This window comes from Nesoenas mayeri (assembly GCF_963082525.1).
Source record: "Nesoenas mayeri genome assembly, chromosome: 1".
Taxonomy (NCBI): Eukaryota; Metazoa; Chordata; class Aves; order Columbiformes; family Columbidae; genus Nesoenas; species Nesoenas mayeri.
The window spans coordinates 194,135,914-194,147,340 of NC_137541.1; the positions used below are offsets into that span (position 1 = coordinate 194,135,914).

The following is an 11,427-nucleotide window of genomic DNA, read 5'->3' on the forward strand; positions in this document are numbered from 1 at the left end:
CTTTAGATTCAAAGACACAGGAGCGTGTGAAACTTGTGGAGATGTTTACGTTTGTCATTTCAGAAGTCTTCTGTACAGTTTGGCGAATTTGTAGCTGTCAAATGAATTTTGTGTTGTCAACAGCAGTCACCTGAGTTATCAGGCATCAGGCAAGTCTGAGAAGAAGTTGCTTCCAATGCTACATAACCTGTAGAATTTACACAACAGGAAGGTATCCTTTTGCATTAGGAAGATGTTCAGCAGAAGACCCTACCATTTACTGATGGGATAAGGTGGCATCAGGTTGTTCTTCCAGACAGTACTGGTTAGGTTTTTGTTTTAACTCTGTGGCAGTAGTGTTGTTATTAGGATGCCATTTCTTGCCTATCAGTTTCTGCTTTTTTTCCATTAGAACTGTGAGTGGCCTATGTCAGGTAGGGGTTTAGACTGATGATTGGAACATACCTATAGGAGAATTAGGGTTGGAGGCAGGGGGCCGTTTTTAGTTGGCAGTGTAGGGCGTTTTTTGTTATTTACTTTGCTCTTAAGTAATTTCACTACTCTAGAAATGTATGAAATAAGCAGCTACTGCTATTACAGAATTCCTGTTGACTTTGCTTACTTTTCAGCTCTGGAGCCAATCAGTCCTTTTCTCCTCGACCACTCAGTGAATCACAAAATCGATTGCTAGCCAGTGACAGCCAGTGGGTGGAAAGTGGCCCAGAAGAGGAAAACATTAAATCAGGTAGCCTGCATCGTTACATTTCTGATTATTCTATTTTTATTCTTTTTTTTTTGTGGTGGGTTTGTTTTGGTTTTGTTTTTTTTTTTAAGGCCTAAAAAGTCCAGGAATTGGTTGTAGTCAAGTAGAACATCATTTGTTCTGTATAATCAAGTCAGCATGTTTGTGAGTTAAGGCTAACTTGACTCATGCTCTGCTCCAAACTGAGCTATTAAACTAAGGTAGTAGACAGATAATTCTTGCTTCCACACTTCCTGTTCTGAGATTTTTGGATCTTTTTACGTTTGATTAGGGAGAGGAAAATATTTTTCTAAAATAGGCATAACATGATAAATGAAGTCTTTCCTATTTGTTGTGCAAATCTGCAAAAACACATAATTGAAATTCTCACATTTTAGGTGCAAAAAAGCATATTATAGTTTCATTGGAAAGCTGATCTCAGCTGATTACTAACCAACCATCTCAGTGAGAAACAGGTAAGACCAACATAACTGATTGCCATTTCTGTATATGTACCAGTAAACTAAAATAGACATCTTGAAGTCAAAATTCACTAGTCAGAATGCAGAGGAGTCCTCTGATGTTGGATGAGAAATAGAAAAACCTAAATAAAACTCTGAGTGGCTGTCCAGAAGACAAGAATGGCGGTAATGCTGTAGTGCAGGAAACATGGGTTGGTGAGATCTGAGATGAGTCAGACTAATCCTGTAATTTAGGTTGAAGTGGGTAGCGCTGGATTTGTTACCTGACCAGGGAAAATAATCTAATCTGCTAAACAGGCAATTTCAAGATGAAGTGCTGTATTGAGGAAGCACTGCTCTTAATGAACAGCTCCTTAACTGTTGTCTTAATCGTTTATTGGTGAGCCGTGCTCTGCTTTCATATTTTAAGAAGCTGTGTGCACAAGGAAGTAAGATCAATACGTAACTATAGGTACTTGCATATGGACTGCTTTGTCACCCTTAAATTGACGGTGATGTTCTGTTATATAAGAGCTCAGCACACATTTTGCATTCAGGAAATACAGTGAGTGCTGCTGCGTATGTGCAAAGTTCCCTTAGTGTATTATATTTCCAGTGAGTAAATTAGATACCTTCATACTGTGGTGAGTTTATAAGCTCCTGTTAAGCGTTCCTCTTTGGGAGAGAAACAAATCTTATTTGGACAACTAGCAACTGTAGATGCTGAGGGCCGAGTCATTCACCCCCCCGCCTTTATTTTTCCTACCCAAAAAAAGTGGGAGACAGAGCTTGCAAGGAATTCCCATTTCCCTTGGAAAGAAAACAAAATATCCGAGTTTAGTGGGCTCAGTAACTTTAGGATCACTTAATTCTTTAATTTTTTTTAAATAAGCCTTACCTAGAATCATTGTTTTGATGAGGTTTGGGGATTGTTTGTTTGTTTGTTTGTTTTCAAGAAAAAAAATGTGTCTAAAAGGTCTTAGTGGGAGATGATGCAATGCTTGAACTGATATTGGTCAGACTACTCTGTAAACTTGTATAAAACCAAAATTAGGCTAATTAGTGGTACTTCTGAAAAACCTACTCAACCATGAGAACCAATCAACCAACCAATAATGATTTTTCCCTTTGCAACTTTTCTTATCGCTTTATATAAATGTGCAAGTGGATGTCCCAAGCAAGGGCTCCTTTGAGCCTCTATCTATATAAAAATAATCTAAACAGGAGACTAAAGCTTTTCTATTCACAGAAAGGAAGAGATATTGTGAGAGCAGTTCATCCCAGCAGCCTTTGACAGGGTCAGTCCACTGACCCAGAGAGGCAGCATAAGTGACCGGCTTAGGCAAGACAATTAACTGGTAATAGTTTGAGATCAGCTTCCTTTCTGTTCTCCCTCTCTAGTTAAAGTCAGGCCAAATTTATCAAAGGAAGATTGTGTACTTTGTGTCGCAATTGCCCAGCCTGCTGTAGTTTCAAAAGTTGTATAAATAAGTAGTGCATAATTGCACACAATGCAAAAACATTTTGGAATGCGTTATCTCGAGTAATGGTTAAGTCAGTAGCACAACATTTCAGCCATTCTGAGTTCAGCTGGATTTGATCACAGTTTATATAGGCCAAGGTGGTGAATTCTAGTCCCCCTGCAATTGTAAGCCACTATGCAATAGCTGTGATTCAGCATCTGTTCCATGCACTGGCGCATACGCTTTGACAAACTGATAGTTGTATTTTTCAATTTTATGCCTATAAGATGTAGCAGAAGCAGTCAAAGTTATGGCTGACAAGTAAAATTTACAGATTATTATAAAGAGCATGATTTGTAAAAGAAGGTGACACCCCAGCCAGCAGTTCCCCAGCCTCACCTGGGCAAATATAATTTGTGTCCCCATATCTATCAGTTGAATTAAATGAGCAGCTTATGCCAATCAGGGATCCAAGAGACTTTAGCCACAGGTCAGTGGTGATGGATTTGCATTCTTAGTGGAGATAATCTTTTAAAACGTAAGAAGTTTAAAACAAAACAAAGACCTCACACCTCCCAGAAGGCTAATTATGAGTTGAAGTTTCCTTAACTGCTGTCCTGAATCACGAGCCTGTAAATTACGTTACCTAGCTGCATTCCTGTAGCGCACTATGATGTGTTTTTTCAAAGCTTATGGTATAATTTTGCTAATTAACTTTTTTGTTTCACTAGGTTTCTGCAACACATTTTGTGCTTGAATATTACTTAATTTTGTTTGGAAGAAGTGAGCAGTTAAAAAAAGGAACATGAACATTTTAGAAAGAGACAAGAAATTCAAGTTTCTGCACAGTACAATGGATTCTTGTACGCACTATTGCAGAGCAGGGAAGTTAAGACAGATGCCTTAAGATTCTTAACGTGCATTTATGCAACACTGAATTATCTACTGCTACCAAAGGGCCAAATCCTGAAGTGCCCTGCTTGGATGCACAAAGTCCAGAGTGGGAACTATGCATTTCTGTCAATGCTGCAGTGGTGGGGTAGATCGCAGAGACTCCTACTTCCCCACGGGCAAACTTCATACCTTAGGCACTGCAGAAGTCACTTCAGAGCAAGTATTCAGGGGAAAGAAAGAAAGAAAAAGAAAAAAGGAAAAGAGAAAAATAAAAGGCGGTGGGGGGAGTCAACATAGAGCATGGCCAGTGAGTCTGAAGTGCGATGCTACATGGTTCAAACACCAGGTGATGGGGAAGAGGACTGGATGATGTCTCTTCCCCACTTATTAACCATTCTACATCATGGTCACAGCCTTCAAAGTCTTTCGGGACTGAGGATTCCTTCTACTAGCTGTGCTTTGGAGCAAGGCAATGCCAACAATATAAAAGCCTTTTATTTAGGTGTTGCTTTTTCTGCTATAGGATTGAGCCCCCTGATCATTATAACTTGATTTATTTAACTGTATCAAGAACAGAGTTCAAGGAAGCAAACTCATTTTTTTTAGTTGAAAAAACATTATTACCTTCCAACAATTGTCTCTCAGCATACAAAGAAAAGCCAATCCAAAAATGAATTAACAACTGTTACATTTTCTGTTAATGTCTGCAGTGTTTTGTATGAGGCAGTAACAAAATGGTAAAGTACCCCTGAGAAAAACCTTGGTGCAGTTGTGTGTTGTTAGGAAATGGAGCTGGAAGAGTACTGTTTTTTCTATGGGACTCTGGATGGTTTATAAATGCTGTTTTATACTTCTGTTTTATCTTTTTAATAAAGGCATAAGTTTTTATTGGGTCTAAGGTACCATTTAAACAAATATCCAGTACTTATGAGAAAATTAGTGTTGGATCGTACATCTGTGTTAACACACTGAAAATTTGTATGCTTTAGTCTGCCACTTTCAAGTCTAGTTTAAGTGATACTGAAATTGCTAAAGATTGAGTACTTTGTGCAGTGATGTACGTGTTCACAAAAGACAAAATGTGTTTCCTATGTGAGGAATGAAGTCCCTCCAAAGCTCAAGACCTACAGCAAACATTTTTTTCCCCCTTCACTGTTCTACAGAGAAGCTGCTATCTCCTCTTTAGGTGGTATTGGAATTTTGCACCTGGAAAAAGTGACAAGTACTATTTTCCTGTCTGTAACTTTTCTGATGTTCAGCTGCTGCTGATGACAAACAGACATGAGCCCTTTTGGTACAGACTGAAGGCAGTAACCGAGTTGATGATCTGAACAAAAGGAACCTGTTTGATTTCTCTCCCAGACTGATTGCTACTTAAGTCAAATATGTTTATGATGAAGATACGAAGGTATTAAGTATACTGTAAGGTTTAAAACAAGTATTTTTTGTTTTGGAAAGAATAAATTTTTCTTGGGTATTAATCTTCTAGAACAAGAACATTCTTTGAGAACCTATCAACATGATTTGTTCACTGTTGGATGTTCTTGAGACAGAAGTAATGGTCCAAACTTGCATGTTTTATGAAAGTTACAGAGTGTTTCTTCAAACTTTGTAGAAGAAATTTTGCATTTGCTAATTTCAAAACTTAGAAAAACATTTGCTGCACATTGGAAAGGTTTAGCTTTTTCTTTTCGAATGTCAAGTGAGAAGTGCTCATTTGAATATAAGCTCTCAGTAGTACAGCACCAGCAGCATTTCTTGGGGAAGACAACAGCCAGAAGACTGCAGGTGTAAATGGCTTGTTCTCAATAACAAAATTTGCAGCCCCAAACACTGGTGGAACTGTAATGGAGGGCCTGGGTATCATCTGGATTTTACTGCATCAGCGTATTGCAGTTGAGGTAACACATGCATGGTCATCATCTAGCAGAACTATAAGCAAAATCTGTCTCTCTAATATGGGAAATACCACTGATTCAGCAATACAGTCTCTGCTCGTCCCTCCCCCCCAGTGCTCAATATACCCCCATATGAATGTATATATACTGTAGGCTAACATCAGTATAACTTGTTTGATTTCTTAAGTCAGGATAGTTAATCTACAGGAAAAACTGCAAGTAAACAGACTGTGCTAACTCCATGCGTGGTCTCTAGCAAGTGCTGGTCCTCTGAAACCAGTTCTTTGTCTATCTGAAGGACATTTTTATGGCTTTTCATGAAGTGCTGATGTTTCTGACGTCTTTATGCAGATCACGGGTACATTTTGTCCCAGATTTTTATCACGTTTCAGATGAGAAAAGGAGACTAGTGTGCTTTGGCCACTCTTGAGGCCAGAGTTACTGCTGGTGTAAAAGCAGGCATTACTGAAAAGTCATTTGCCAAATATCAGATGTAGTAAAATGATTCAAATATGAGTCTTCCAAATTCACCATCCTTGACCCCCCCTCCTTGTTTGTTTTTTTTTCCTCTTTTTTCCAGATAACTGGTTCCTAAGAGAAAGCCCAGACTGATAGAAAGGAATGGAGTTCTCAAAGGAAGGGGTCGAACAGTGAGTGGGATGGGGGGCAGGTTTTCACGTCTACAGCAGCAGGATGTCTTCTCTCTCAGAGTTCTGTCCTGACAGCTCCCCGGCCATAAGCAAGGGCACCCTGTATCAAAGAGTAGGACAGCCAAAATGAGGAGAGGGCCAGGAATGAAAAAGCTGTCAAGGAGAAGCAGCTGTGTGGGTGTTGCAGGCAGTAGTGGGTATCCCTGTCAGCAGAGGCGGTGGCCTTAGGGCTGCCCCAGGAAATGGGTCCTGTTGGCCCACGCGCTGAGGAGCTGAGAACTCCCAGTGAACACAGCGAGAATAGCAGCCTTGCCTGGTTCAGGCCAGAAGGGAGACTGATCCTGAGAAAAGAACTGTCTAGGAGGCTGAGTCATGTTGTACATGCTGGTTTTGTGCTTTAACCTATCAGCAACTCTTGAAAATACCTAGATTGACACTAAAAATGAGCCCTTAAGCTTCTAGATCTATCAAAATAATTACTGTTGCAAGCCATAAATAGTATTGTAGATGCTGTAGAACAGTTAACATTGGCTGCAATTAGAAACTATGCTTTAGTATTTCTTACTGCTTTTTTCTTTTTAAAAAATCTACATACACACGAGTCATGTACACAAAATGACATTAAACTCCTGGTGTGAGGACAGAAGCCTGATGCAGGACAAGATTTCAGTGTGATTTCTCCTCAAGATTTCTGAAGTGTCTCTATGATTAACCTGTCCCTGTGAAGATGAGGCAGAGAAATATAAAATACTTCAAACTACACAGCTAATACTGCTTTTATCTAACTATTTATTCTCAGACTCTACAACACACAGATCATTGCTGCTCCTACCAAAGGCATGTTATGGGAAGAGGTGTAGGTTTCTGTCGTAACTGTCGTATCGTAAGCCTTTAAAACTTCCACTTTACATATTCAGAGGATTATTTTAGAGGAAGTTCAGGCACTTTTATTTTTAGGAATTTGAGTAGAAATTATGGTAAGATTTTTTTGTTAAAGCTGTCCCTTGAGTGTGGAATTCGCAGGTACCAGGCTACTTTTGGTATGCTAGTCTTAGAAACTGGTCCTGTTCTCCAGAGTGCTAAACACCTGCAGTTTTCAGGTACTGTTTCCTCCCTTGTTGGATCTTGTGTGGCTCTTCTGTATTGTAAGTAGCCTCTGGGGTTTGGAGGTTTGTTCTGGTTGTAGCTCACCAGAGCCCCAAGAGGAGGAAAAAAGCAGCGTTTGCAGCAGCATCAGTGTCTGGCAGATGGATCAAGAGATGCATTGACTGACATAAATTAACCAGATCTACCTAGATCTGGAGCACTGACTAACTATATAAATTTTTTTAAAAAAGTAGTTGAGCTTCACAGTGTATGTTCTCTGAGGACAGCACCTAAAATTGTACATAAGTGTGGGATTCAGGTATACATTAACAGAGGCTCCAAACAGCAGCTACTTTAACTCAGTGCAGATCAAGACCTCATCTCTCACAGTACCTAAAACAGTGAGGTGTGCAACATCAGTGCAACATCAGAGGCTCTTCTATCCTAAATAGCACCAAAGAGAGCAGCTGCATGTAAAGTGATTTGTTATAATACTGAAGATATTTACTACACTCATTTCTATCAATTTCTTTTGTATATATAGACAGCTTTTATATGCATTTTTCTTAATTACAAAACTGTCATGAAATGTAATGAAGCTGCAAATTATAGTTAATTTTAATGCTGATTAAAACTGGTGTTTGGCTGTTTGTTTTCTACAGCAATTACTTGAATCTTGTTTCCATTAGGTAGTGAAGTCTGATAATGTTTACAGGATTGCTTTCTTTGTTTTTCGGGGGGTTTCCACTCCTCTGCTCAGCAGTCAGGCAGGTGTGTTGGGGATGAAGTGCTGGGACCACCATTAGCACCAAAGCACTAATGGTGACAGGCAGATTCATTCCTTGTACACAGCTTAGCTGACAACTTACATGCTTAGCATGTTCCTATTTGTCCCATCCCTTAACCTGTTGCTATCAGCTTGATTGTGAGAAACTTATATCTTTCTGAATGGCAATTTACAATCATAAAATATCACCAAAAGAGGCAGCAATCCTGCTGTTAAAGATCTGCCTCCTCTCCCCTTTTTAACTTCAATTAATTAAACATCCCTGGGTTATCTCTGTGATTATTTTTGTATTTTCCAGGAGGGTCATCAACATTTGCACTAACCACAATGTTCCGGCTGTTCTGCTTCCACATAGTTATTTTTAATTGTGCTGCCTAAACTTGTAATGAGCTGTTATTTAAGTCTGAGGTAAAGTGTAAAAGATATATGTACTGATGACACATTTATTGTATTTTTTTGTATGTTACAGATAGGACCAGTCCTATGCACAGAGAAAACATGTTGCCATTTATAGTTTAATACTTGAAGTAACTTTTTTAAATGGGCTTTTATAAATGAATTAAAATACAAAATCACATTGCTTTTGCCTGGAAGTTCTTTCATGTTTTAATTGTATTGTGCAATTTCCCCATATGTATACTTTTCCATAAATGTTATCTTAAGCCATTTATAATCATTGAAAGTGCGTTCAAGAATTTGTACATCAGTGTTCAGACCTGTTCATACTTCCCTGAAGTATAATTCATGTTGAAATAAAAACGTTGTATCATTTTAGGCCTCTTTTCCAAAGTGATAAAATATGAACACTTGAATTCATCAGTGAATGCAATGTCAGCTCAATAAAAGTATGTGAAACAATCTGAAAACTGCTAAGCTGTAGCATGTGTGTATTACATCAATGAAAAAAACTGCCAACCTGGGCAACATTTTGTAACTGTTCCACGGTTTTTACACTCCAGCTGCAACAAACCTAACATTAGGATCACTCTTGAGACATCTTCCAGGTCATTTGAGAGGGCAAATAAAAAACCTCTGACTTGTGTCTGACTATATTCCTTCAAGACACTGAACAGGACTCAGAAATCAGACTGCCACTCCCACAGGAATCAGCTGTGTTCCTTTTAGGTCAGAAATAATCTCTGTAAGAGGGCAGCAACACCCAAGTTGACATTGATGTGACAGTAACACTGCCATGTAAATTCAACAGTCCTTTCCAGGAAGTTTTAAAAAATGGAGCATTCTGCAATATTCCATGAGTTCCAGCCTCATACACCTAACTTTGTAATTCTAGTTTCTTGGTCCTTGCATGCCTGATGAAGTAAAGCACTATGTCAGTAGCATCAGTTCTGTCTCAAGTATTAATGTCTACACAAGTGCCCCTTGAGGAAGGGGTGACCAGTAAGAGCCATCTGGTCAGCACCAGCAGACAGCCCCTTTCAGGAGACCAGGGGTATTCCAGCTTTCAAAAGGAAATGAGTGAAGTTATAAATCTACTTCAAATCACCGCTGCACTTGGTAACTCGCACTGTTTCATGCAAAACCCCTGAAGAACAGAAGGCGGGCAGATGGTAAAGGGCCACAGAAAGAGTCGTCTGTTCCTAAGGAGACAATAACAAGAAAACATATACTGTTCTGTAGGACTACCTTTAATGTAAGATTTTGTATACTGTAGCAAAATCTCATTTGTCATCCACCCTTCTTATATTCAATTACAAAAGTACCATACTAGGTACAACAGCAGATGCCGTGGTAGTGCATAATACATGCCAAATACAAATACACTGCGTTATTCAAGATGTCCACCTTTTTGTCACATTTAAGTGGTTTAAATGATCGCTGATGTATCTATGCTCAGGGAACTTGGATCTTGTCAGGTTTTTGAAAGCTTCCCATCTTGCACGTCTCCCTTCTGTGTTATGTCTGAACTCCTGTTCCTGCGTCAGGTAAGGTCGACTCAGCCAATATTCATTCTCTGCTTCGATTTCCAACCTTCGGATCATTGCCTGCTTCATTGCAAGGGTAATCACCCTTGGTCGCCTGTACTTTCCAATCCATTGTTTTCCAGGAATTCTCTTTCGGAGTAATACTGTTGTTAAAAACATTATGCCTTAAAATATAAATGAAAATATGAAATTTTCGTTACCTTAGGGACAAAATTAAAAATTTAACAAAAAAAGTGAAAAATCTACACACTCCACTGCCTTTTAGTGGCTGTTCTAAAGTCTGAAGTTCAGAACCTGATACAACAAACCATTACATGCAGTAGACAATACAATGACATATTGGAAACAGAAATCTTTATTTAGCTAAACAGTTAACTCAACCGTACACTGAGAGTAAGGCATGTCCTCTATAAATTATTCATGAAAAATCCAGTCCCAAATACTATTAAAGGATTCACTTTATTCACTCCAAGTAGCTACACTGTCAAAACAGGGAGTACTTCAGGTCCACCTGCTAGATCCCAATCTGGCCTTTCCTCAGTATTAAGTTTTGAACTACAGTCTCTCCATAAGCTTAGTAGTGTAGAATTATCCAGTCTTGGTTTTGAGCTGGGGGAAATCATGTTTGTAGAGAAAAACAACATTTAGAGCAACCAGCATTAAGTAGAAAGCAGGGATACAGTGTCCAACACAATACAGAGGTGTGACGGAGGCAAGAAAGGCCAAGCTACATTCAGATTTGACACACACGCTCTCCATTAACCTGTTTATTAGTCCTAAAAATGCCTCGCTCCTAGGTCTCTAACTACACAACACCTCCATCAACTAGTAAGTCAACCAGGCACTTGATCCCAGCATAAACCAGCACTGCTGCTGAGAAAAGCCACCCCGACAGACGCCGTCCCCGCGGTGCGGGCGCTCCCACGTTCCGCTCCGTTCCCCCTCGGGAGCTCGGCCGTGCGGCTCCTGGGGCCGCGGCTGCCCCAGGCCCGGGTCCCGCGGGCGGGGCCGGGCTGTCCGCCCTCAGGCCGGCGCCCGCTGCAGCCCAGGCCGGCAGAGAAGCCGACGTGCCCACCGGGACCCTCTGGTGCCGCGGGACCCACCGGGACCGCCCGGAGCTCGGCAGCTCCAGGCGGGTCTCGGCCCGCGCGGCGCCGTGCTGCTGCTCGGGGAGAGGATCCCCTGCGTGTTCCTCTCAGGGTTACCTCCAGCCCGAGGGACACCGGAGCCGACCGGCCAAGACACTCCGCGCTAAGCAGCGCCCCGAGCCCTGTCACCACCGCGCCCTTCCCCCCGCCCTCACTCACCGCCTCCGGTGGCGGCTCCGGCCGCACGGCGGGAAGCAAGATGGCGGCGGACGGGGGCGCTGGGCGGCCTGGTCTCGCGAGAGCTCGCGCGGGGTGGGCGGGGCCTGGCGGGGCCAATGGGCCGCGCTGCCCGCGGTTCGAAGCTGCGGGCGGCAGTTACCGGCCCGGCGCTCGGCTCCCCTCTCCCGTGCCTGAGGTCGCTCCCGGCGCTGGGGCG

The 11,427-nt window shown here is 41.3% G+C and overlaps 2 protein-coding genes across 7 annotated transcripts in view; one reads left to right on the top strand and one right to left on the bottom strand.

Annotated features, from left to right (window-relative positions):
- Positions 1-9,502, top strand: part of ZDHHC20 (zDHHC palmitoyltransferase 20) — a 49,413-nt gene extending 39,911 nt beyond the window's left edge. For 3 of the 6 annotated variants that reach the window (XM_080342986.1, XM_080342987.1, XM_080342991.1), the window contains one exon: positions 609-1,067. In XM_080342986.1, the coding sequence (XP_080199112.1) occupies positions 609-819 (211 nt within the window). In that variant the 3' untranslated portion in view covers positions 820-1,067. Of the gene's footprint in view, positions 1-608; positions 1,068-1,119; positions 1,198-3,376; positions 4,330-6,017 lie in introns of those variants that run through there. The other 3 variants (XM_080342988.1, XM_080342990.1, XM_080342989.1) reach the window with 3 other exon arrangements.
- An 83-nt stretch (positions 9,503-9,585) lies between these two features.
- Positions 9,586-11,326, bottom strand: MRPL57 (mitochondrial ribosomal protein L57). The gene is made up of 2 exons (XM_080343058.1): positions 11,211-11,326; positions 9,586-10,067 (listed from the first exon to the last, which is right to left on the bottom strand). The coding sequence occupies exon 2, from the start codon at positions 10,060-10,062 to the stop codon at positions 9,751-9,753; it is 312 nt and encodes a 103-aa protein (XP_080199184.1). The 5' UTR covers positions 10,063-10,067; positions 11,211-11,326; the 3' UTR covers positions 9,586-9,750.
- Positions 11,327-11,427: the final 101 nt, after the last annotated feature.

Bases quoted from the DNA above. Each gene is read 5' to 3' on its own strand.
- MRPL57 (XM_080343058.1), bottom strand. From the start codon at position 10,062: ATGTTTTTAACAACAGTATTACTCCGAAAGAGAATTCCTGGAAAACAA.